The 23914-nt window shown below is 36.2% G+C and overlaps 1 protein-coding gene across 2 annotated transcripts in view; it reads right to left on the reverse strand.

Moving 5' to 3' along the window:
- Positions 1 to 23914, reverse strand: part of Mtmr10 (myotubularin related protein 10) — an 82490-nt gene that overhangs the window by 14228 nt on the left and 44348 nt on the right. For both annotated transcript variants that reach the window (XM_047537913.1, XM_047537911.1), the window contains exons 11-14: positions 23743 to 23812; positions 23167 to 23237; positions 895 to 1064; positions 9 to 179 (exon numbers count right to left, since the gene is read on the reverse strand). In XM_047537913.1, the coding sequence (XP_047393869.1) occupies positions 9 to 179; positions 895 to 1064; positions 23167 to 23237; positions 23743 to 23812 (482 nt within the window). The remainder of the gene's footprint in view (positions 1 to 8; positions 180 to 894; positions 1065 to 23166; positions 23238 to 23742; positions 23813 to 23914) is intronic.

The following is a 23914-nucleotide window of genomic DNA, read 5'->3' on the forward strand; positions in this document are numbered from 1 at the left end:
TCACTTACTGTGCTTTGCTTCACCCGTTGGTGAGGAGAGTTGAACAGGAAGGTGCCGAACAGTGAGATCCGGGTACTATCACAAAGCACGGCTAAGTAAGTCTCAGAAAACTCAAAGGCTGCTGGGTATTGTTCTAAGAGTTGCCACGTGGCATCCAAGAAGAGCAAAAATAAGGGAGACTGGCAAATACAGACAATGGGATTATTTAATGCTGTCCACATGAATTTCCAAATTATTTCTGATATTAAACGATTAATAAGAAAACAGATAAGCCTAAAACATTTGGCTCCTAAGTTCAGCCAAGGCTGTGTGAATAAAATAAACATGTACGTCAAACCTAAGAAGTATGTTTAATCATGATAAACATCATAACTTTTATTTGCCTATTAAGTATAAGTTGAAGTTGCAAAGCAGACAGAAGAACAGGTTGCCTCTGTATGAATGGGGAAGAGCCAAATATGTATTTAAGCCTGTCTTGGAAATAGTTCTTTAGAAAAAAAACACGCTACCAAATTCTATAATTAACTTTTTATTTGACCTTCTGGGCTCAACATTTGGAAAACTTCCCCACATTTCAAAAAACAGTTTGGCATCAGATTCTAGGCCACATGGTATGTGTCCCAGAGCAGCTGCTGCTGACATCTCTTATACCTGTGTTGTCACAGGTCAAATGGTCCTCTCTGAAACACCCTGTAAAAACTGACTCATTGCCTGGCCTATGAGATACTGCAGCCTAATTATGGGTTCAAGGCAGCCACTAACCCACAGCTGTTACAAGAATGCCCCCCTCAAAAACTCGAGTTCTTAACTCATGTACCCCATTTTAAGGAAATGGGAACTTCCAGAGGTGATTTTCACCTACATAGTTATTATAAATTCTTGGAGATTTGTTACCTCTTTTTCCGATCTCTTCAAATGGTTGCATCTGTCTAGGAACTGAAATCCTGCCATGACCCACTCCTTCTGTATCAGACTCTGAAATCCAGTAATTGTCCTAAAATGTGGATCCAGCATCACTTGAACAAGAGAAGCTATAAGACAGCTTAAGTCTCTTCCCTCCTCCTCTGTCAATAAAATGGAAAGAAAATGATTACAACAGAGACATGCTGAAGGGAAGTACACTAGATAATTCAGTATTCTATGCAAAAGTTAGCTTCAAAATAATCTATAGAGGGAAATTTTACTTGGTTTCAGCAATTCTAAAATACTGTAGACTTTTAGATAAATTAGTGAGTAGTAGGAGATGGTCTTTTGTATATGAATATTTGCCAGATAATAGCAGCTTATCTCTCAAAGTTTTAAAATTTCAATGGTTTATTGTAGAAAATCCTTATAGAATTCATTGTACTACTGTCAAAGATACTAAGTATAATATAATCTTCCTACTACAATTTCATATGATAATGACTCAGAGGTGAATGGGGAAGAGTAACTGTCCACTGTTATCTGAAAAGGTAATAAGTATTTCCTTCCTGTCTCTCATAGCTGTGGTCTTTTTCAGTGAGACCAGAATTACCTTGATATTGAAGCCAGCCAAAGAAATGAGAAAACTATCAACTAAAATCCTTTATGATTACAGATGTAAAAATTACCAACAAAACATTAATAAATTACTCCAGGGATCCAAGAGTACAAAGCTAGTTAAACTTTGCCAACCAAATTAACACACCCTATTAATAAAGGGTAACAACATGATCATTTTGTTAGATGCAGGAAAAGCATCTGACATGATTCTACATTCATTCCTGATAAAAATTCTCAGCTAACTAGGAATAGAGGGAATTTCTTCAACCTGATCAGAGACATCTACAAAAATACCTATAAAAGCAGTCTCAATGGTAAAACCCTTAATGCTTTTCCCCTAAGATCGGGAATTAGATAAGGATGTCTGCTCTTAACACTTCTATAGTACCTGTACTGGAGGTTCTAGCCAGAGCAATTAGGCAAGAAAAAAAAAATAAAAGGCACACAAATCATAAAGGATATAAAAATTATATTTGCCAACAAGATTCTATATGTAAAAAATCCTAAGGAAGCTACAAAGTAACTACTAGAATTAATATATGAATTCAGTAAGATCACAAAAATTCTATACACAGTAACAATCCGAGTATACAATAAACCTGAAAAAGAAAATAAAAAGAAAATAATCACAGTCATTAAAAATACTTAAGATTTAATAAATCTAACTTGTGTAATAAAAATTATAAAATATTGCTGACAAAACAAAAAATGACCCAAATAGAGAATGGCAGATTCAATATTGATGGCATTCTTACTACACTGATCTACGGGGTCAGCACATTCCTATATCAACATCCCAGTAGGGATTTTTTTTTAATTTTTAAAAATTTTTAATTTTTTTGCTGAGTTTAAAGTTATATAGAAATACGAAAATCTCAAACAAGTCAAATCAATTTCAAAAGTAAAGTTGGAATACTCACATGTCTCAATTTCAAAACTTATTATACAGCTATACAGTACTCAGTATGGTACTGGCAAAAGAAATGCCAAAGATCAGTAGAATAAAATAGAGTCCAAAAATAAACCTTTACCATTTATAGTCAATGATTTTTTTTTTTTTTTTTTGCGGTGCTGGGGATTGAACCTAGGGCCTTGTGCTTGCAAGGCAAGCACTCTATGGACTAAGCTATCTCCCCAGCCCATAGTCAATAATTTTTGACAAATGTGTCAAGGCAATTTAATAGAGAAAGGACAATTTTTTCAACACATGTGCTGGACATTTTAATATCCCCATATGTAAAAAAGATGAATTTAGACTCTTACCTCACAACACATGCAAAAATTCATTCAAAATGGACCACAGACTTAAATGTAAGAGCTAAAACTATATAAAAATTCTATGTAGGAGAAACACAGGACAAAAATATCCATGACTTGAGTTAGGAAAATAATTCTTAGATATGACATCAAAAACATGATCTGTGAAAGGAAAAAAATGTATAAATAGCACTTCAAATTTTAAAAGTAGTGCTTGAAAAGACATTAAGAAAATATTTAGTAACAAAAACAGCATGGTGTTGGTACCAAAATAGACAGGTAGATCAATGGTACAGAATAGAGGACATGGACATAAACCCAAATAAATACAATTTTCTCATACTAGACAAAGGGGCCAAAAATATGCAATGGAGAAAAGATAGCCTCTTCAACAAATGGTGCTGGGAAAACTGGAAAACCATGTGCAACAGAATGAAATTAAACCCCTATCTCTCACCTTGCACAAAACTCAACTCAAAATGGATCAAGGACCTTGGAATCAGACCAGAGACCCTGCATCTTATAGAAGAAAAAGTAGGTCCAAACCTTCAACTTGTTGGCTTAGGATCAGACTTCCTTAACAGGACTCCCATAGCACAAGAAGTAAAAAGCAAGAATCAATAACTGGGATAGATTCAAACTAAATAGCTTTCTCTCAGCAAAGGAAACTATCAGAAATGTGAAGAGAGAGCCTACAGAGTGGGAGAAAATCTTTGCCACTCATACTTCAGATAGAGCGCTAATTTTCAGAATCTATAAAGAACTCAAAAAACTCTACACCAAGAATACAAATAATCCAATCGACAAATGGGCTAAAGCAATGAACAGACACTTCACAGAAGATACACAAGCAATCAACAGATATATGAAAAAATGTTCAACATCCCTAGTAATAAGAGAAATGCAAATCAAAACTACCCTAAGATTTCATCTCACCCCAATTAGAATGGCGATTATCAAGAACACAAGCAACAATAGGTGTTGGCGAGGATGTGGGGCAAAAGGTACACTCATACAATGCTGGTGGGGTTGCAAATTAGTGCAGGCACTCTGGAAAGCAGTATGGAGATTCCTCAGAAAGTCTGGAATGGAATCACCATTTGACCCAGATATCCCACTCCTTGGCCTATACCCAAAGGACTTAAAAGCAGCATACTACAGAGATACAGCCACATCAATGTTCATTGCTGCTCAATTCACCATAGTCAGATTGTGGAACCAACCTAGATGCCCTTCAGTTGATGAATGGACAAACAAACTGTGGCATATATATACAATGGAATATTACTCCACCATGAAGAATGATAAAATTATGGTATTTGCAGGCAAATGGATGAAATTGGAGAATATCATGCTAAGTGAGATAAGCCAATCTCAAAAAACTAAAGGATGAATGATCTCGCTGATAAGCGGATGAGGACATATAATGGGGGGTGGGAGTGGTTAGCGTTAGGGTTAGGGTTAGGTTTAGGGTTAGGGATAAGGAGGGTGGTAAGAATGGAGGAAGGAAGGACTGTATAGAGGGAAAAGAGGGGTGGGAGGGGTGGGGGGAAGGAAAAAAAATAACAGAATGAATGAAACAACATTACCCTATGTAAATTTATGATTACACAAATGGTATGCCTTAACTCCATGTACAAACAGAGAAACAACATGTATCCCATTTGTTTATAATAATAAAAAAAAAAAAGAAAAAATTTAGAAAGTCACAGAGCAGGAGAAAATATTGGCAAATTACATAAATAACCTGTTCCTAGAATATATAAAGACCACAAGTTGTATGATAACACTCATAGGAAATACATAGAAAAGGCAGATCTACACAAATAGAAAGTAGATAAGTGACTGCCCGGATCTAGGACACAAGTATTTTGCAGGTGATGAAAACTTTCTCTGTGTATTTTATAAAAGTTACTGAATTGTATATTCAAAATGGGTGAATTTTTACAATGTGTAAATTATACCTTAATAAACTATTTTAAAAATACACTTTAAATACAAGAAGATATACTACCTTGTACTCTATCAGATCATAATGGATTGAAATTAGAAATAAATGACAGAATAAAAAACAGAAACTTCTCCAATACCTGGAGATTAAATAATACACTATTATATGATGAATGGATAACAGAAGACATCAGGAGGGAAATAAAAAAATTCTTAGAAGTAAACGAGAACAAAGACACATCATATCAAAATCTCTGGGACACTATGAAAGCAGTACTCAGAGGAAGATTTATTTCATGGGGCGCATTCAAAAAAAGAAGTAGAAATCAACAAATAAACGACTTAACACTACAGCTCAAAGCGCTAGAAAAATAAGAGCAGACCAATACCAAAAGTAGTAGAAGTCAGGAAATAGTTAAAATCAGAGCCGAAATCAACGAAATCGAAACAAAAGAAACTATTGGAAAAATTAACAAAATAAATAGTTGGTTCTTTGAAAAAATAAATAAAATTGATAAACCCTTAGCCACACTAACAAAGAGAAAGAGGGAGAAAACTCAAATTACTAAAATTCGGAATGAACAAGGAAACATCACAACAGACACGAGTGAAATACAAAACATAATTAGAAGCTATTTTGAAAATCTATACTCCAACAAAACAGAAAACCTCGAAGACATCAACAAATTTCTGGAGACATATGAATTACCTAAACTGAACAAGGAGGACATACACAACTTAAATAAACCAATTTCAAGCAATGAAATAGAAGAGGTCATCAAAAGCCTACCAACAAAGAAAAGTCAAGGACCAGATGGGTTCTCAGCCGAGTTCTACAAAACCTTTAAAGAAGAGTTCATTCCAATACTCCTCAAATTATTCCATGAAATAGAAGAGGAGGGAACCCTCCCAAACTCGTTCTATGAAGCCAATATCACCCTGATACCTAAACCAGACAGAGACACATCGAGGAAAGAAAATTTCAGACCAATATCCTTAATGAACATCGACGCAAAAATTCTCAACAAAATTTTAACAAATCGCATACAAATATATGTTAAAAAGATAGTGCACCACGATCAAGTGGGTTTTATCCCAGGGATGCAAGGTTGGTTCAACATTCGGAAATCAATAAATGTCATTCACCATATCAATAGACTTAAAGTCAAGAATCACATGATTATTTCAATAGATGCAGAAAAAGCATTCGATAAAATACAGCATCCCTTCATGCTCAAAACACTAGAAAAAATTGGGATAGTGGGAACATTCCTTAACATTATAAAGGCAATCTACGCTAAGCCCATGGCTAATATCATTCTAAATGGTGAAAAACTGAAAGCGTTCCCCCTAAAAACTGGAACAAGGCAGGGATACCCTCTTTCACCACTTCTTTTCAATATCGTCCTTGAAACTCTAGCCAGAGCAATTAGACAGACCAAAGAAATTAAAGGGATACGAATAGGAAAAGAAGAACTCAAACTATCCCTATTTGCTGATGATATAATTATATACTTAGAGGAACCAGGAAATTCCACCAGAAAACTTTTAGATCTCATAAGTGAATGCAGTCAAATAGTGGGATATAAGATCAATGCACATAAATCTAATGCATTTTTATACATAAGTGATGAATCTTCAGAAAGAGAAATTAGGAAAACTACCCCATTCACAATAGCATCGAAAAAAATAAAATACTTGGGAATCAATCTTACAAAAGAGGTGAAAGACCTCTATAGTGAGAACTACAGAACACTAAAGAAAGAAATTAAAGAAAACCTTAGAAGATGGAAAGATCTCCCATGTTCCTGGATAGGCAGAATTAATATTGTCAAAATGGCTATACTACCTAAAGTGCTATACAGATTCAATGCAATTCCAATTAAAATCCCAATGATGTACCTTGCAGAAATAGAGCAAGCAATTATGAAATTCATCTGGAAGAATAAGAAACCCAGAATTGCTAAAGCAATCCTTCGCAGGAAAAATGAAGCAGGGGGTATTGCAATACCAGATCTGCAACTCTACTACAAAGTAATAGTAACAAAAACGGCATGGTATTGGTACCAAAATAGACAGGTGGATCAATGGTACAGAATAGAGGACATGGACATAAACCCAAATAAATACAATTTTCTCATACTAGACAAAGGTTCCAAAAATATGCAATGGAGAAAAGATAGCCTCTTCAACAAATGGTGCTGGGAAAACTGGAAAACCATATGCAATAGAATGAAATTAAACCCCTATCTCTCACCCTACACAAAACTCAACTCAAAATGGATCAAGGACCTCGGAATCAGACCAGAGACCCTGCATCTTATAGAAGAAAAAGTAGGTCCAAATCTTCAACTTGTTGGCTTAGGATCAGACTTCCTTAACAGGATTCCCATAGCACAAGAAATAAAAGCAAGAATCAACAACTGGGATAGATTCAAACTAAATAGCTTTCTCTCAGCAAAGGAAACTATCAGAAATGTGAAGAGAGAGCCTACAGAGTGGGAGAATATCTTTGCCACTCATACTTCAGATAGCACGCTAATTTCCAGAATCTATAAAGAACTCAAAAAACTCTACACCAAGAATACAAATAATCCAATCAACAAATGGGCTAAGGAAATGAACAGATACTTCACAGAAGAAGATGTACAAGTAATCAACAGATATATGAAAAAATGTTCAACATCCCTAGTAATAAGGGAAATGCAAATCAAAACTACCCTAAGATTTCATCTCACCCCAATTAGAATGGCGATTATCAAGAATACAAGCAACAATAGGTGTTGGCGAGGAGGTGGTAAAAAAGGAACATTCATACATTGCTGGTGGGGTTGCAAATTAGTGCAGCCACTCTGGAAAGCAGTGTGGAGATTCCTCAGAAAGCTTGGAATGGAAACACCATTTGACCCAGCTATCCCACTCCTTGGCCTATACCCAAAGGACTTAAAAGCAGCATACTACAGAGATACAGCCACATCAATGTTCATTGCTGCTCAATTCACCATAGCCAGATTGTGGAACCAACCTAGATGCCCTTCAGTTGATGAATGGATAAAGAAACTGTGGCATATTACTCCGCAATGAAGAATGATAAAATTATGGCATTTGTAGGCAAATGGACGAAATTGGAGAATATCATGCTAAGTGAGATAAGCCAATCTCAAAAAACTAAAGGACGAATGATCTCGCTGATAAGCGGATGAGGCCATATAATGGGGGGTGGGAGGGGTTAGCATTAGGTTTAGGGTTAGGTTTAGGGTTAGGGATAAGGAGAGCGGTAAGAATGAAGGAAAGAAGGACTGTATAGAGGGAAAAGAGGGGTGGGAGGGGTGGGGGGGAAGGGAAAAAAAAATAAACATCTTTGCCCTTTGTAAAAAAAACAAATTCAACTCTGAAAAAAAAAAAAAAAACAAACTCATGTTATGAATGACCTTATTTTATACTGTGCTTAATTTTCATTATTTAGTTTGATAATTTCAATTTAATTTACACAACAGAGTTACAAAGTATAAATGAAAAGAAAACATTTTAAAAAGACCAAATGAAAGGTGTAGTATTTGTATCAGTTTTTCAACATAATCCAAAGTATTAAGGTTTAATAATTTGGTTTTTCCACAGAATACAATTCATTGTCAACATATAAATTGGTAAAAGAAAGCTTAGTCCAATAATTAATTGGTATTGATCACAAATTTGCATTTACTTTGCTTTTTTTTTTTAAAGTTAAGACTATTGTCTTAAAACATTATCAAAAATGAAATATATTTTTTGCACCAATAGTATAGCCAGTATGAAGGAGTTTTTAGATGGTGTCAGCTCTCTTTTCTTCTGCATCCATTCCTATATACGCATGCTGAGTAAAAACAATTTCTAGACAAAAATATGTGAATTGTTTAAATACTATTTCATTGTTAAATAACCCCAAAATCCAGAATTTTGCATTATCTGTAATGAAAGCAATTTTATAGTGCTGATCAGCACGAAGTCACCTGTGGTATATTATACAAACTAAAATAACAAAAAAAAATACACTTTAAAAATATTAAACACACTAAGTACTTCTGAGGTCTTATACTACAAATGCATGGAGAAATTGAGGCTAAGTAGGACTTTCCAGTAAGATGGGAACACTCACTGGTTGAGAGGACAAAATACCTGACCCCTGGGCTGTGCATGCACTTGTGAATTAAACATACACTCTGTTCCAGTTGAGTATTACTTTATAATAGTGCATTGAAAAATAACAATCATTTTTTTCTAATGTTTTTAAATATACTTACATTGTTAAAATTTGACAGTTAGTAAAAAATATTTCTATAAGCTTAAGTAGCATCCCGTATTCATGTATATGCAATGTGACTATATTGTTAAAAGGTAGTTTGCAGTCTACTACATTTTATCTATAAACTCAAATTCTATTAAAAAGTTATTTAATATATACTTACCCCTTAACTGAAAAAATTTTACATTGCAGTTTATTCCTACCAAACACCAGATAAAATTCACACCACTGACTAGTTAGTTCAATTTCTTGATATCAAACTGCTTCCTTAGGGTTATAGCTAGCATGAGTAAGTAGGTACTTAAGCTAAACAAATTCCTATTAATTAGAATGACAGTAAAATTTGAGAGGACGTCCTACCAAAATTAATGCTAGACATTCACCTAATAAGGATATGACCCATAGAGAATTGGACTCCTTTCTATTCTATTTGCAGTCTTTGCACCATTATTTTACTCTAATGATGTGGGAAATCTGCAGTTTGACAGTACTATAGTAAATAAGAGGTAAGTAAGAGTGAGGTTTTTCAAGATGGTGGAATAAAGGAAGTCCCTTTCCTGGATGCTCTGTGGCATGAAACCCAGAAAGCAGACAGGCAGCTTTTGAGCAAGGTGTGTGAACAAAAAAAAGGTGTGTGGTGGGGGCGCTGAGGGGGCTTTACTAGAATTTAAAACTGAATATTCAAAGCAGATCAGGGACTCAGGAGGTTGGATATAATAAAATAAGGAAGAAACCTCTAGTAGCCCAGTTGTTGCTGCAGCAAGGCCAGAAGCATCAGCCAGGGCAGTCCCTCCACAAGCAAAGTGGAAGGATAAGGGAATTAAAGGAACCCACATTTTTAGGAGGCCTGAGATATGTCTGGGTACCGAGCATTTAGAGATCAACTATATTGCCCAACTAAACTGAAAGGCATGCTGCACAACATCCTTGTGCAGGAAAGAGGTCACCATCTCTCCAGGAGGCATCTGAAGGACAAAGGAAGGAACTATTTTGCTTGCTGCAGTGCAGAGGGCCATCAGCTGAGGGAGTCAATTACTGGTAAACCCAGTAAACACACACTGCATGACATATAGTGTGCTTAAGTGACCAGGAAAAAATAAAATGTGGAGAGAGGTTTACACAGGGGACAACTGGTCATGGAAAGCCACCCAACTATATATATACCCTTCCCCTCCAATCAAGCTGCTTGCAGAACCAGCTGGGAGAAATTTGTCGGGCTGGGAATTTGAAAGGGCACAGACAGGAGAGATTGCATTTGGACACTAAACCGAAGATCAGGAAATGTGGGGATTCCAGGTGACATAGAGGACTAAGAATTGCCTCCTATACCACACAAGCAGAACCCAGGGGACATTCTGGGGTACAGTCTTTCAGTGTGGACCAGCAATTACTGGGCCCTGGAAGTGTGCTGATTGGAAATCTCCAGACCAACTGGCATTCAACAAAGAGCCTGCAGTCTACCCAAGTCTAAACCCTTCCTCCAGGAATTCTGCCTATGGGATTACCTCTCTCACTTCAGCAATCTGGAGGGTGAAACATCACGACCCCACATAAAATTGCTAAGAAGAGAAGCTGAGAATCTTTTGAACTCCAGTGGAAAGAATTCTTTAACTTTTCATTGAGTTTTTTTTCTCTTTTCTTTTTTTCCTTTTCTCTGTTTAATTGTGACCTTAACGGTACATGAACATTGAAATATATACTCATTTTTTTTCTCATTTCTAACATTTTTGAAGACGTTTATTTATTTATTTTTCATGGATCAGTATTTGACAACTAGGATGTTTGATTAGTTATTTTAGTTTTGTTTTGTATTCTTTTTATTTCTTTTAAATTTTTACTTTATACATATTTTTTCTCTTACCTGTTTCCCTTGATTCTTTCTTTTTTTTTCTTCTGTGACACCCAATCTCTATTGTTCTCTTTTCACTCATCCTTTAATTTTTTATTCTGTCTTCTCTCCTCTTCTCTCATAATCATCACATCATATATCACTTCTGTTCTCTCCCTGTCCACCATTTGAAATCATAAACCCTTTTGTAAACCTGCTGTTTTTACTGTAGGTAGTAACTGATCATATAATTTCTGTTATTGTGACAATTAATACAGCAGATGTCATCATAGGGACTATTTGTTTAATGATGTATATTGTTTGCATTGGTTGTTGTTATTATTTGTCTCCCCCCTAAACAGTGAGGTACAGGAAACCTTCAGGGACACTGTAAGTCCACAGGGTAGAAACTCTACTGCCTCAGATCCATACTGTCAGGTGGGTAGACACAAACAACATGAAAAAGCAAGGGAACGAATTGCCCTAAACAAAACAAGAAACTCCAATAAGAGAATCCATTGCCACCACAGTGGAAGAAATGTCAGAGAAGGAGTTTAGAAGGCACATACTTAAATTGATCTGCAAAGTAAAGGATGGTATGAGTGAAATCACAGAGAAAATATAGGAAGTGAAAGATCACTTCAATAAAGAGATAGAGATTCCAGGAAAAGAAAAAAAAAAAAAAAAAGCAGAAATCCTTGAAATGAAGGAATCAATAAGTCAAATTAAAAATTCAATTGAGGTTTTCAAGATGGCGGACTAGAGGGCGGCTGCATTTCATGTTGCTCCAGGACACAGGATTCAAAAGAGGAGATAGTGAGAGACTTGGGACCAACTCAAAGCCGCCAGGTGAGTCTCTCCCGTTGGGGAGGCGTCCCGGATGGGGCAGTAGCCCTGGTACACAGGGAACTTTGTGAAGTAGAGTTGCCCGGCGAGACGCCCCTCCCCCCACTGGAGCGGTGAACACTGACAACTGGGAACATCGTAGAGGTGGCTGCTCAGCACAGCGCTTGGACTCGGAGCAACCACTGGGGCTCCGGGCGGCTGCCTGAGGAGGAGCTGCGTGGCGAGCTGTTCAGACTCAGAGCGATCGCTTATGAACACCAGGGGGTTGCCCGGAGGAAGAGGAAGAACGTGGCTGGTCGCTTGGTCTAGGAGTAACTGCATCAGAGTCACAGGCGGTGGCCAGAGGAGGCAAGAGATGAGTTGTTTGGACTCAAAGCAACTGCTCCTGAACACCGGTGGCCTGCCTGGAGAAGGAGCACGGTGGGTTGCTTGGTCTCCGAGTGACCGCTCCTGAACACCAGGGGGGCTACCCCGAGGAGGAGGAGGAACAGGGCGGGTCACTTGGACTCCGAGTGACTGCCTAGGGCTACGGGCGGTTGGTGGGAGGAGGAGACGCGAAGTGAGTTGCTTGGACTCCTAGTGACTGCGTAGAAACACCGGGCGGCTGTCCGGAGGAAGAGGTGTGTGGCGGGTCTCTGGGTCTTGGAGCTATTGTACGGGGCTCCAGGTGGCAGCTCAGAGGAGGGGCCGCATAGCCAGGCTATTAGGTGCAGAGCAGGATCCCAGGACCGGCTTCTTGGTGGAAGAGCCGCACAGAGACACGCCTAAGGGCGGGGCGAAGTTTCCAGGACTGCGGGCAGTTTCTCTGAGGAGAGACAGCCTAAGGAGACTTGTCTGCGAAGGGTGAGGCTCCCAGGCCCAGGAGGTAGGTCTGGGCCCCAGGGAATGTTGCAGAGGAAGGCAGCCCAGCCCAGGCGGTAGTTGTAGATGGAGGGGAACCTCAGGGGGGGAACTGACCAGTGAGACCTCCCCACCGGGTGAGTCTTCCCTGCCAGGTGAGGTTTTCCCACAAGGACGGTAAAACCAGAGACACAGGCACAAACAGGCCTCGCCTCAGCCCACAGCCTAGTTCCCCTTTGGATGACCATTGGTCAACAAGTGGAGGCACCTCTGCCCACTAGCAGGGAATATACACCTCCTGAGGGTCACCACCTCTAGAGAGGCAGCTTCGTTGTGGAGCACCGCATTATCAACTCGCTCCAACACTTCAGGCTACTGAGGGATAAGAGGGGATATACTAGCAATCTTCAGGGACATTATAAGTCAATAGAGGAAATCTGCAATATCTTAATGATCCACTGATTCCTGAGCAATATGAGAAAACAGGGGAAGAAAATGCCCCAAACAAATCTAGATGTTATATCAATAAAATCCAACAACAACATGTCAGAAGAAATGACAGAAAGGGAGTTCAGAATGTACATAATTAAAATGATCAGGGAAGCAAACGAGGAGATGAAAGAGCAAATGCAGGCACTGAAGGAGTAGATGAAAGAGCAAATGCAGGCATTGAATGATTGCACCAATCGACAGTTAACAGAGCAAATACAGGAAGCAAAAGATCATTTCAATAAAGAGTTAGAGATATTGAAAAAAAAACCAAACAGAAATCCTTGAAATGAAAGAAACAATAAACCAAATTAAGAACTCCATAGAAAGCATAACCAAGAGGATAGAACACCTGGAAGACAGAACCTCAGATATTGAAGACAAAATATTTAACCTTGAAAACAAAGTTGAACAAACAGAGAAGATGGTAAGAAATCATGAACAGAATCTCCAAGAACTTTGGGATATCATGAAAAGGCCAAATTTGAGAATTATTGGGATTGAGGAAGGCTTAGAGAAACAAACCAAAGAAATGAACAATCTATTCAATGAAATAATATCAGAAAATTTCCCAAATCTGAAAAATGAAATGGAAAATCAAGTTCAAGATGCTTATAGGACTCCAAATACACAAAATTACAACAGACCCACACCAAGGCACATTATTATGAAAATACCTAACATACAAAATAAAGAGAATTTTAAAGGCTGTGAGAGAAAAGAACCAAATGACATTCAGGGGGAAACCAATACGGATATCAGCAGATTTTTCAATCCAGACCCTAAAAGCTAGAAGGGCCTGGAACAACATTTTTCAAGCTCTGAAAGAAAATGGATGCCAACCAAGAAGCTTATACCCAGCAAAACTTACCTTCAAATTTGACAATGAAATAAAATCATTCCATGATAAACAAAAACTAAAAGAATTTACAAGAAGAAAGCCAGCATTACAGAACATTCTCAGCAAAATATTCCATGAGGAAGAGATGAAAAACAAAGAAGCAAATCAGCAAAGGGAGGAATTATCCTAAAGGAACTGTCAAATAAAGGAGGAACCAAGTTGTGTCCAAAAAATAAATAAATAAATAAAATTTTAAAAATGAACCAAATGACCGGGAATACAAATCATATCTCAATAATAACCCTGAATGTTAATGGCCTGAATTCATCAGTCAAAAGACATAGACTGGCACATTGGATTAAAAAGAAAGATCCAACAATATGTTGCCTGCAAGAGACTCACCTCATAGAAAGAGATACCCATACACTAAAGGTGAAAGGATGGGGAAAAACATACCATGCACATGGACTCAGCAAAAAAGCTGGAGTATCCATCCTCATTTCAGATAATGTGGACTTCAAGCCAAAGTTAGTCAGAAGGGATAAAGAAGGACATTTCATACTGCTTAAGGGAAGCATAAATCAGCAAGACATAACAATCATAAACATCTATGCCCCAAACAGTGGCTCATCCATGTATGTCAAACAAATCCTTCTCAATTTCAGAAACCAAATAGACTGTAACACGATAATACTAGGTGATTTTAACATGCCTCTCTCACCACTGGACAGATCTTCCAAACAAAAATTGAACAAAGAAACCATAGATCTCAATAACACAATCAATAATTTAGACTTAACAGACATTTATAGAATATACCATCCAACCAAGAGTGAATACACTTTCTTCTCAGCAGCACATGGATCCTTCTCTAAAATAGACCATATATTATGCCACAAAGCTAATGTTAGCAAACACAAGAAGACAGAGACACTACCTTGTATTCTATCAGATCACAATGGATTGAAGTTAGAAATAAATGAAAGAGTAAAAAACAGAAACTACTCCACCTGGAGATTAAACAATATGCTATTATATGATGAATGGATAACAGAAGATATTAGGAAGGAAATTAAAAAAATTATTAGAGGTAAATGAGAACAAAGAAACATCATATCAAAATCTCTGGGACACTATGAAAGCAGTACTTAGAGGAAAATTTATTTCATGGAGCACATTTAATAAAAGAAGTAAAACTCCACAAATAAATGACCTAACACTACAGCTCAAAGCCCTAGAAAAAGAAGAACAGATCAACACCAAAAGAAGTAGAAGACAGGAAATAGTTAAACTCAGACCTGAAATCAACGAAATTGAAACAAAAGAAACAATACAAAAAATTGACAAAATAAATAGTTGGTTCTTTGAAAACATAAACAAAATTGATAAACCTTTAGCCACACTAACAAAGAGAAGACGAACAAAGAGAAAACAGAGAAACCAAAAAAACAAAGAGAAAACCCAAATCACTAAAATTCGGAATGAACACGGAAATATCACAACAGACACGATTGAAATACAAAACATAATTAGAAGCTATTTTGAAAATCTATACTCCAACAAAATAGAAAATTTAAAAGACATCAACAGGTTTCTAGAGACATATGAATTGCCTAAACTGAACGAGGAGGACATACACAATTTAAATAGACCAATTTCAAGTAATGAAATAGAAGAAGTCATCAAAAGCCTACCAACAGAGAAAAGTCCAGACCCAGATGGGATCTCAGTCGAGTTCTACAAAACCTTTAAAGAAGAGCTCATTCCAATACTTCTCAAAGTATTCCATAAAATAGAAGAGGAGGGAACTCTCCCAAACTCATTCTATGAAGCCAATATTACCCTGATACCTAAACCAGAGAGAGACACATCGACGAAAGAAAATTGCAGACCAATATCCTTAATGAACATTGACTAAAGATTCTAAACAAAATTTTAGCAAATCGTATACAAAAACATATTAAAAAGATAGTGCACCATGATCAAGTGGGTTTCATCCCAGGGATGCAAGGTTGGTTAACATCAGGAAATCAATAAATGTCATTCACCATATCAATAGACTTAAAGTCAAGAATCACATGATTATTTCAATAGATGCAGAAAAAGCATTTGATAAAATACAGCACCGCTTCATGCTCAAAACACTAGAAAAAATAGGGATACTGGGAACATTCCTTAACATTTTAAAGGCCATCTATGCTAAGCCCATGGCTAATATCATTCTAAATGATGTAAAACTGAAAGCATTCCCCCTAAAAACTGGAACAAGGCAGGGATACCCTCTTTCACCACTCCTATTCAATATCGTCCTTGAAACTCTAGCCAGAGCAATTAGACAGACCAAAGAAATTAAAGGGATACGAATAGGAAAAGAAGAACTCAAACTATCCCTATTTGCTGATGATATGATTATATACTTAGAGGAACCAGGAAATTCCACCAGAAAACTTTTAGATCTCATAAGTGAATGCAGTCAAATAGTGGGATATAAGATCAATGCACATAAATCTAATGCATTTTTATACATAAGTGATGAATCTTCAGAAAGAGAAATTAGGAAAACTACCCCATTCACAATAGCATCGAAAAAAATAAAATACTTGGGAATCAATCTTACAAAAGAGGTGAAAGACCTCTACAGTGAGAACTACAGAACACTAAAGAAAGAAATTAAAGAAAACCTTAGAAGATGGAAAGATCTCCCATGTTCCTGGATAGGCAGAATTAATATTGTCAAAATGGCTATACTACCTAAAGTGCTATACAGATTCAATGCAATTCCAATTAAAATCCCAACGACGTACCTTACAGAAATAGAACAAGCAATCATGAAATTCATCTGGAAGAATAAGAAACCCAGAATAGCTAAAGTAATCCTTCGCAGGAAAAATGAAGCAGGGGGTATTGCAATACCAGAACTTCAACTATACTACAAAGCAATAGTAACAAAAATGGCATGGTATTGGTACCAAAATAGACAGGTGGATCAATGGTACAGAATAGAGGACACGGACACAAACACAAATAAATTTAATTTTCTCATACTAGACAAAGGAGCCAAAATATGCAATGGAGAAAAGATAGCCTCTTCAACAAATGGTGCTGGGAGAATTGGAAATCCATATGCAACAGAATGAAACTAAACCCATATCTCTCACCGTGCACGAAACTAAACTCAAAATGGATTAAGGACCTCAGAATCAGACCAGAGACTCTGCATCTTATAGAAGAAAAAGTAGGTCCAGAGCTTCAACATGTCGGCTTAGGACCAGACTTCCTCAACAGGACTCCCATAGCACAAGAAATAAAAGCAAGAATCAACAACTGGGATAGATTCAAACTAAAAAGCTTTCTCTCAGCAAAGGAAACTATCAGCAATGCGAAGAAAGAGCCTACAGAGTGGGAGAAAATCTTTGCCAATCATACTTCGGATAGAGCACTAATCTCCAGAATCTATAAAGAACTCAAAAAACTCAACACCAAGACTACAAATAACCCAATCGACAAATGGTCTAAGGAAATGAACAGACACTGCACAGAAGAAGACCTACAAGCAATCAACAAACATATGGAAAAATGTTCAACATCTCTAGTAATAAGAGAAATGCAAATCAAAGAACCCTAAGATTCCATCTCACCCCAATTAGAATGGCGATTATCAAGAATACAAGCAACAATAGGTGTTGTTGAGGATGTGGGGAGAAAGGTACACTCATACATTGGCTGGTGGGGCTTGCAGATTAGTGCAGCCACTCTGGAAAGCAGTGTGGAGACTCCTTCAGAAAGCTTGGAATGGAATCCACCATTTGACCCAGCTTATCCCACTCCTTGGCCTATACCCAAAGGACTTAAAATCACCATACTACAGAGATACAGCCACATCAATGTTCATTGCTGCTCAATTCACAGTAGCCAGATTGTGGAACCAACCTAGATATCCTTCAATTGATGAATGGATAAAGAAACTGTGGCATATATACAATAGAATATTACTCAGCCATAAAGAATGATAAAATTATGGCATTTGCAAGAAAATGGATGTAATTCGAGAATATCATGCTAAGTGAGATAAGCCTATCTCAAAAAACCAAAGGACGAATGATATCGCTAATAAGTGGATGATGACACATAATGGGGGGTGGGAGGGGATAGTGTCAGGGTTAGAGTTAGGGTTAGGGAGGGGGGCAAGAATGGAGGAAGGAAGAACTGTATAGAGGGAAAAGAGGGGTGGGAGGGGTGGGGGTGAAGGGAAAAAATAACAGAATGAGTCAAACAACATAACCCTATGTAAATTTATGATTACACAAATGGTATTCCTGTACTCCATGTACAAACAGAGAAACAACATGTATCCCATTTGTTTACAATTAAAAAAAAATTCAATTGAAAGCATCACCAACAGACTATATCACTTACAAGACAATAGTTTCAAGCAAAGAAGAGAAAATATATAATATTGAAAACAAAGTTGATCATGGAGAAAACATGTTAAAAGACCATGAACAGAACTTCCAAGAAATATGGTATAACCTGAAAAGACCAAATTTAAGATTTTGCGGGACAGATGAAAGTTCTGAGATACAAATGAAAGAAATGCACAATCTTTTCAATGAAATAATATCAGAAAAATTCCCAAACCTGAAGAATGAAATGGAAAATCAAATATAGGAGGCTTACAGGACCATAAATATACAAAATAGACCCACACCAGGGCACATTATTATTAAAATTCCCAACAAAGAATAAAGATAGAATTTTAAAGGCTGCCAGATAAAAACAACAGGTAACATTTAGAGGGAAACCAATCCAGATCTCAGCTGATTGGTCAACTGAGAACCTCAAAGCTAATAGGTCTTGGAATAATAAACACCAAGCTCTAAAAGAAAATGGGTGCCACCCAGAAAAATTAAGCTTCAGAATTGATGATTGAATAAAACCTTCCATGATAAAGAAAAGCTAAAAGAATTATTCACAATTAGAAAGCCTGCACTACAAAACATAATCAATAAGATATTTCATGAAGAAGAAATGAAAAACAAAAGTGAAAACCAGCAAAGGAAGGAAATATATTAGAGGAAGAGTGAATCAATGGAGAAACAAATTCAAATAAAAAAACAAATAAATCAAAAGGGAATAAAAATCATATCTCAATAATAACATTGGATGTAAATGGCCTAAACTCATTTATGAAAAGATATAGACTGGCAGATTGGATTAAAATATAAGACCCAACAATATGTTGTCTCCAAAATACTCACTTCATGGACAAAGGAATCCATAGACTGAAAGTCAAAGGATGGGAAATAAACTTCATTCACATGGATTACATAAACAAGCAAGGGTTTCTGTCCTCATATCAGATAAAGTGACTTCCAATCAAAGTTAATCAGAAGGGACAATGAAGAACATTTTATTCTGCTTAAGGGAATTATACATCAATAAGACATAGCAATTATTAATACTTATACCCCAAACAATGAAGTATCTATGTACATTAAACAAACCCTTCTCAATTTCAAAAAGCAAATAGACCACAACACAATAATACTGGGTGATTTTAACATACCTTTCTCACACCACTGGAGAGATCCTCCAAACAAAAACTAAATAAAGAAGTTATAGAGCTAAAAAATAAAATTAATAATTTATATTTAACAGAATATATAGAATATTTCATCCATCAATTACTGAAAACACTTTCTTCTCATCAGTCAAAAATAGACTATATCTTAGACCACAAAGCAACTCTTGGTAAAATACAGAAGAACAGAAATAATACCTTGCATCCTATCAGATCATAATGGAGTAAAATAGTTCAATGATAAAATAAAAAATAGAAGCTAGTCTAACACCTGGAGACTAAATAATAAGCTATTGAATGACAAATGGACAGCAGAAGAAATCAGGGAGGAAATCAAAAAAGACATATGTAAATGAGAACAACAATAAAATATGTCAAAATCTCTGGGACACTATGAAGGCAGTGCTAAGAGGAAAGTTCATTGCACTGAGCTCATTCATTAAAAGAGAAAAAAGGTAGAAATTCACCAAATAATAACCTAACAGTACAACTCAAAGTCCTCATAAAAGAAGAATAAATCAATACCAAAAGCAGTAGAAGACAAGAAATAATTAAAACCAGAGCTGAAATCAGTGAAACTGAAACAAAGGAACAATTTAAAAAATTGACAAAACAGAAAGTTGGTTCTTTGAAAAAAATCAATAAAACTGATAAACACTTAGCCAAGCTAACAAAGAGAGATGGAAAACTCAAATTACTAAAATTCACAATGAAAAAGGAAATATCACAAAGGACACTACGGAAATACACATGATAATCAGAACTGATTTTGAAAATTTATACTCCAATAAAATAGAAAATCTTAAAGACATTGACAAATTTCTAAAGACATATATAAACTACCCAGACTGAATCAGGAGGACATACACAATTTAAACAGATCAATTTCAAGCAATGAAATAGAAGATACCATCAAAATTCTACCAACCAAGAAAGGTCCAGGACCACATGGATTCTCAGCCAAGTTCTACAAGACATTCAAAGAAAAATTAATACCAATACTCCTAAAATTATTCCTTGAAATTGAAGGTGGGAACCCTTCCAAACTCATTCTATGAGGCTATTACTACCCTGATACCAAAACCAGACAAAAACACATCAAGGAAAGAAAACTTCAGACCAATATCCCTGATGAACATAGACTCAAAAATTCTCAATAAAATTCTGGCAAACTGTATACAAAAACATATTAAAAAGATAGTGTACCGTGATCAAGTGGGGTTCATCCCAGGGATGCAAGCTTGGTTCAATGTATGGAAACCAATAAACAATAATTCATCACATCAATAGACTTACAAGACAAGAATCATATGATTATCTCAATAGATACAGAAAAGGCATTTAACAAAATACAGCATCCACTCATGTTCAAAACATTAGAAAAACTAGGGACAGTAGGAACATACCTCAACATTGTAAAAGCTATACATGCTAAACCCAAGGCCAACATCATTCTAAATGGAGAAAAATTGAAAGCATTCCCTCTAAAAACTGGAATAAGACAGAAATGCCCTCTTTTACCACTTCTATTCAACATAGTCCTGGAAACTCTAGCTTGAACAATTAGATAGAAGAAATAAATTAAAGGGATATAAACAGAAAAAGAAGAACTCAAACTATCCTTATTTATTGACAACATGAAACTATACTTAGAAGATCAAAAAAAATGTACCAGAAAACTTCTAAAATTCATAAATGTATTCAGCAAAGTAGCAGGATATAAAATAAACACCCATAAAACAATTGTGTTCCTATATATCAGTGTTCAATTGAAAGAAAAATTAGGAAAAAGATCCCATTCACAATAGCCTCAAAGGAAGTAAAATATTTGGGAATGAATCTAACAAAAGAGGTGAAAGACCTCTACAATGGAACCTATAGAACACTAAAGAAAGAAACTGAAGAAGACCTTAGAAGATGGAAAGATCTCCCATGTTCTTGGATAGGCAGAATTAATATTGTCAAAAGCTCTATACAGATTTAATGTAATTCCTATTATGGTTCTGGTAATGTTCTTCATAGAAATAGAAAAAGCAGTAATGGAATTCATTTGGAAAAAATAAGAGACCCAGAATAGCCAAAGCAATCCTCAGCAAAAGTGAAGCAGGAAGCATCACATTAACAGACCTTAAATTACAAAGCCATATAACAAAAAAAGTAGCATGGTATTGGCACCAAAACAGACATGAAGACCAATGGTACAGAATAGAAAAAGAGACCAACCCACATAAATAGTTATCTTATACTAGACAAAGGCACCATAAACATATATTGGAGAAAAGATAGCCTCTTCAACAAATGGTGCTGAGAAAACTGGAAATTAATATGTAATAAAATGAAATTAGACCCGTAACTCTCACCCTACACAAAACTCAAGTCTAAGTGGATAAGGACCTAGGTATTAGACCAGAGAATCTATGCCTACTAGGAGAAAAAGTAGGCCCAAATCTCCATCATGTCGGCTTAGGAACTGAATTTCTCAACAAGACTCCAAAAGCACAATAAGTAAAAACCAAGAATCAATGAAACAGATTGTATCAAACTAAATAGCTTCTTTATAGCAAAGGAAACAATCAAGAACATGAAGAGAGAACCTACAGAATGGTGGAAAATCTTTGCCACCTGGATCTCAGATAGAGTATTAAACTCCAGGATATACAAAGAACTCAAAAAACTTAACACTAAAAAAACCCACAAATAACCTAACCAATAATAAAAGGGCAAAGGAACTGAAAAGACACTTCACAAAAGAAATATGATCAGTCAACAAATATATGAAAAAGTGTTCACTGTCACTAGCAATCAGAGAAATGCAAATCAAAACTACACTGAGATTTCACCTCACTACTGTCAGAATGGCAATTATCAAGAATACAAGTAACAATGAATGTTGGTGAGGATGTGGGGAAAAAGGTATGCTCATACATTGCTGGTGGGAATAAAAATTGGTGCAACCACTCTGGAAAGCAATATGGAGATTCCTCAGAAAACTTGGAACAGAAACACCATTTGACCCAGCTATCCCACTCCTCAGTTTATACCCAAAGGTCTTAAAATCAGCATGTTACAGTGACACAGCCACCTCGATGTTCATAGCAGCTCAATACACAATAGCTAAGCTATGGAACCCGTCTAGTTGCCCTTCAATAGATGAGTGTATAAAGAAAATGTGGTGTGTGTGTGTGTGTGTGTGTTTGTGTGTGTGTGTGTGTGTGTGTGTGTGTGTATAATGAAATATTACTCAGTCATAAAGAAGAATGAAATTCTGGCATTTGCCATTAAATGGATGAAACTGGGATTATCATGCCAAGTGAAATAAACCAATCTCCAAAAACCAAATGCTGAATGCTTTCTGTGATATGCTGAAGCTGACTCATAATATGTGCTGGGGAGGGAGGAATTTAAGTTCACTGGATTGGACATGGGGGAATGAGGGGGAGGGGAGATGGGAATGGGAAAGACAGTGGAATGAATCAGATAACTTTCCTATGTTCATATATTAAAACATGATCAGTGTAACTCCATATCACGTACAACCACAAGAATGGGAAGTTATACACTATGTATGTATGATATGTCAAAATATATTCTACATATAAATATAACTAAATAAACAAAAAAAATCATATTACAAAGAAAGAGAGAGAGAGAGAGCTAAGACTGATGTAATTTGGACCATCAATCACCAAAGTTGGCTGATGTGGTGTTTCAGGAATTATTTAAATTACCTTGTAGTACTGTAGAGAGATGTTTGCTTTCTAGCATGTACACAAGTTCTGCTGAATGTTTAAGAAAAGCCCTGAAAACAGAAAGGGAAAAATACTGTTAAATATCAAAATTCCACCATAAATACATTTTAAAAGTACTTGAAATCAAGCAAAACTCATCTTTCATTATATATATTTATATTCTCAATGTTTATGAATTTCTTTGGTATTTATATGATTCTTCAGAATATATTTTATGATTTTCATATTGGGAAAATCATTAATCCTTTATAAAAAGGAAGGGACTATTTATATAGCATTTGTGAGAAGGAGGTAGGGGGGAGGAGTCTTGTGGAAACGGAACAATTGCGTATTTTGACTATGGTAGCAGTCAGTTCTGTAAATCTATACATGTAATAGGATTGCACAGATGTACATAGTTTTCATTCTATACTTCAGTTATTTAGTATGTTGCCACTGGGGGATGCTGGTGAAGAGTGCATAGTTCTCTCCACCACCAGTTTTGCATCTTCTGTGAGATTATAATTATTTCAAAATAAAAAGTTAAAGTAAAAAAGAAGGGAGAAGTTGACAAACCTGACATATTCTAACCATCGAGTATTTTCTAGTGAAGATAGCCATTTCTCTTCAGTTTCTTCAAAAGGTTCTGTAATATATATGGCAGTTATACACACACACACACACACACACACACTTTTAGGCTTTCAAAACTTAATTTTACATGATTCATATCAAAGTTAAGGGATAC

Source organism: Sciurus carolinensis, chromosome 2, assembly GCF_902686445.1.
Source record: "Sciurus carolinensis chromosome 2, mSciCar1.2, whole genome shotgun sequence".
Taxonomy (NCBI): Eukaryota; Metazoa; Chordata; class Mammalia; order Rodentia; family Sciuridae; genus Sciurus; species Sciurus carolinensis.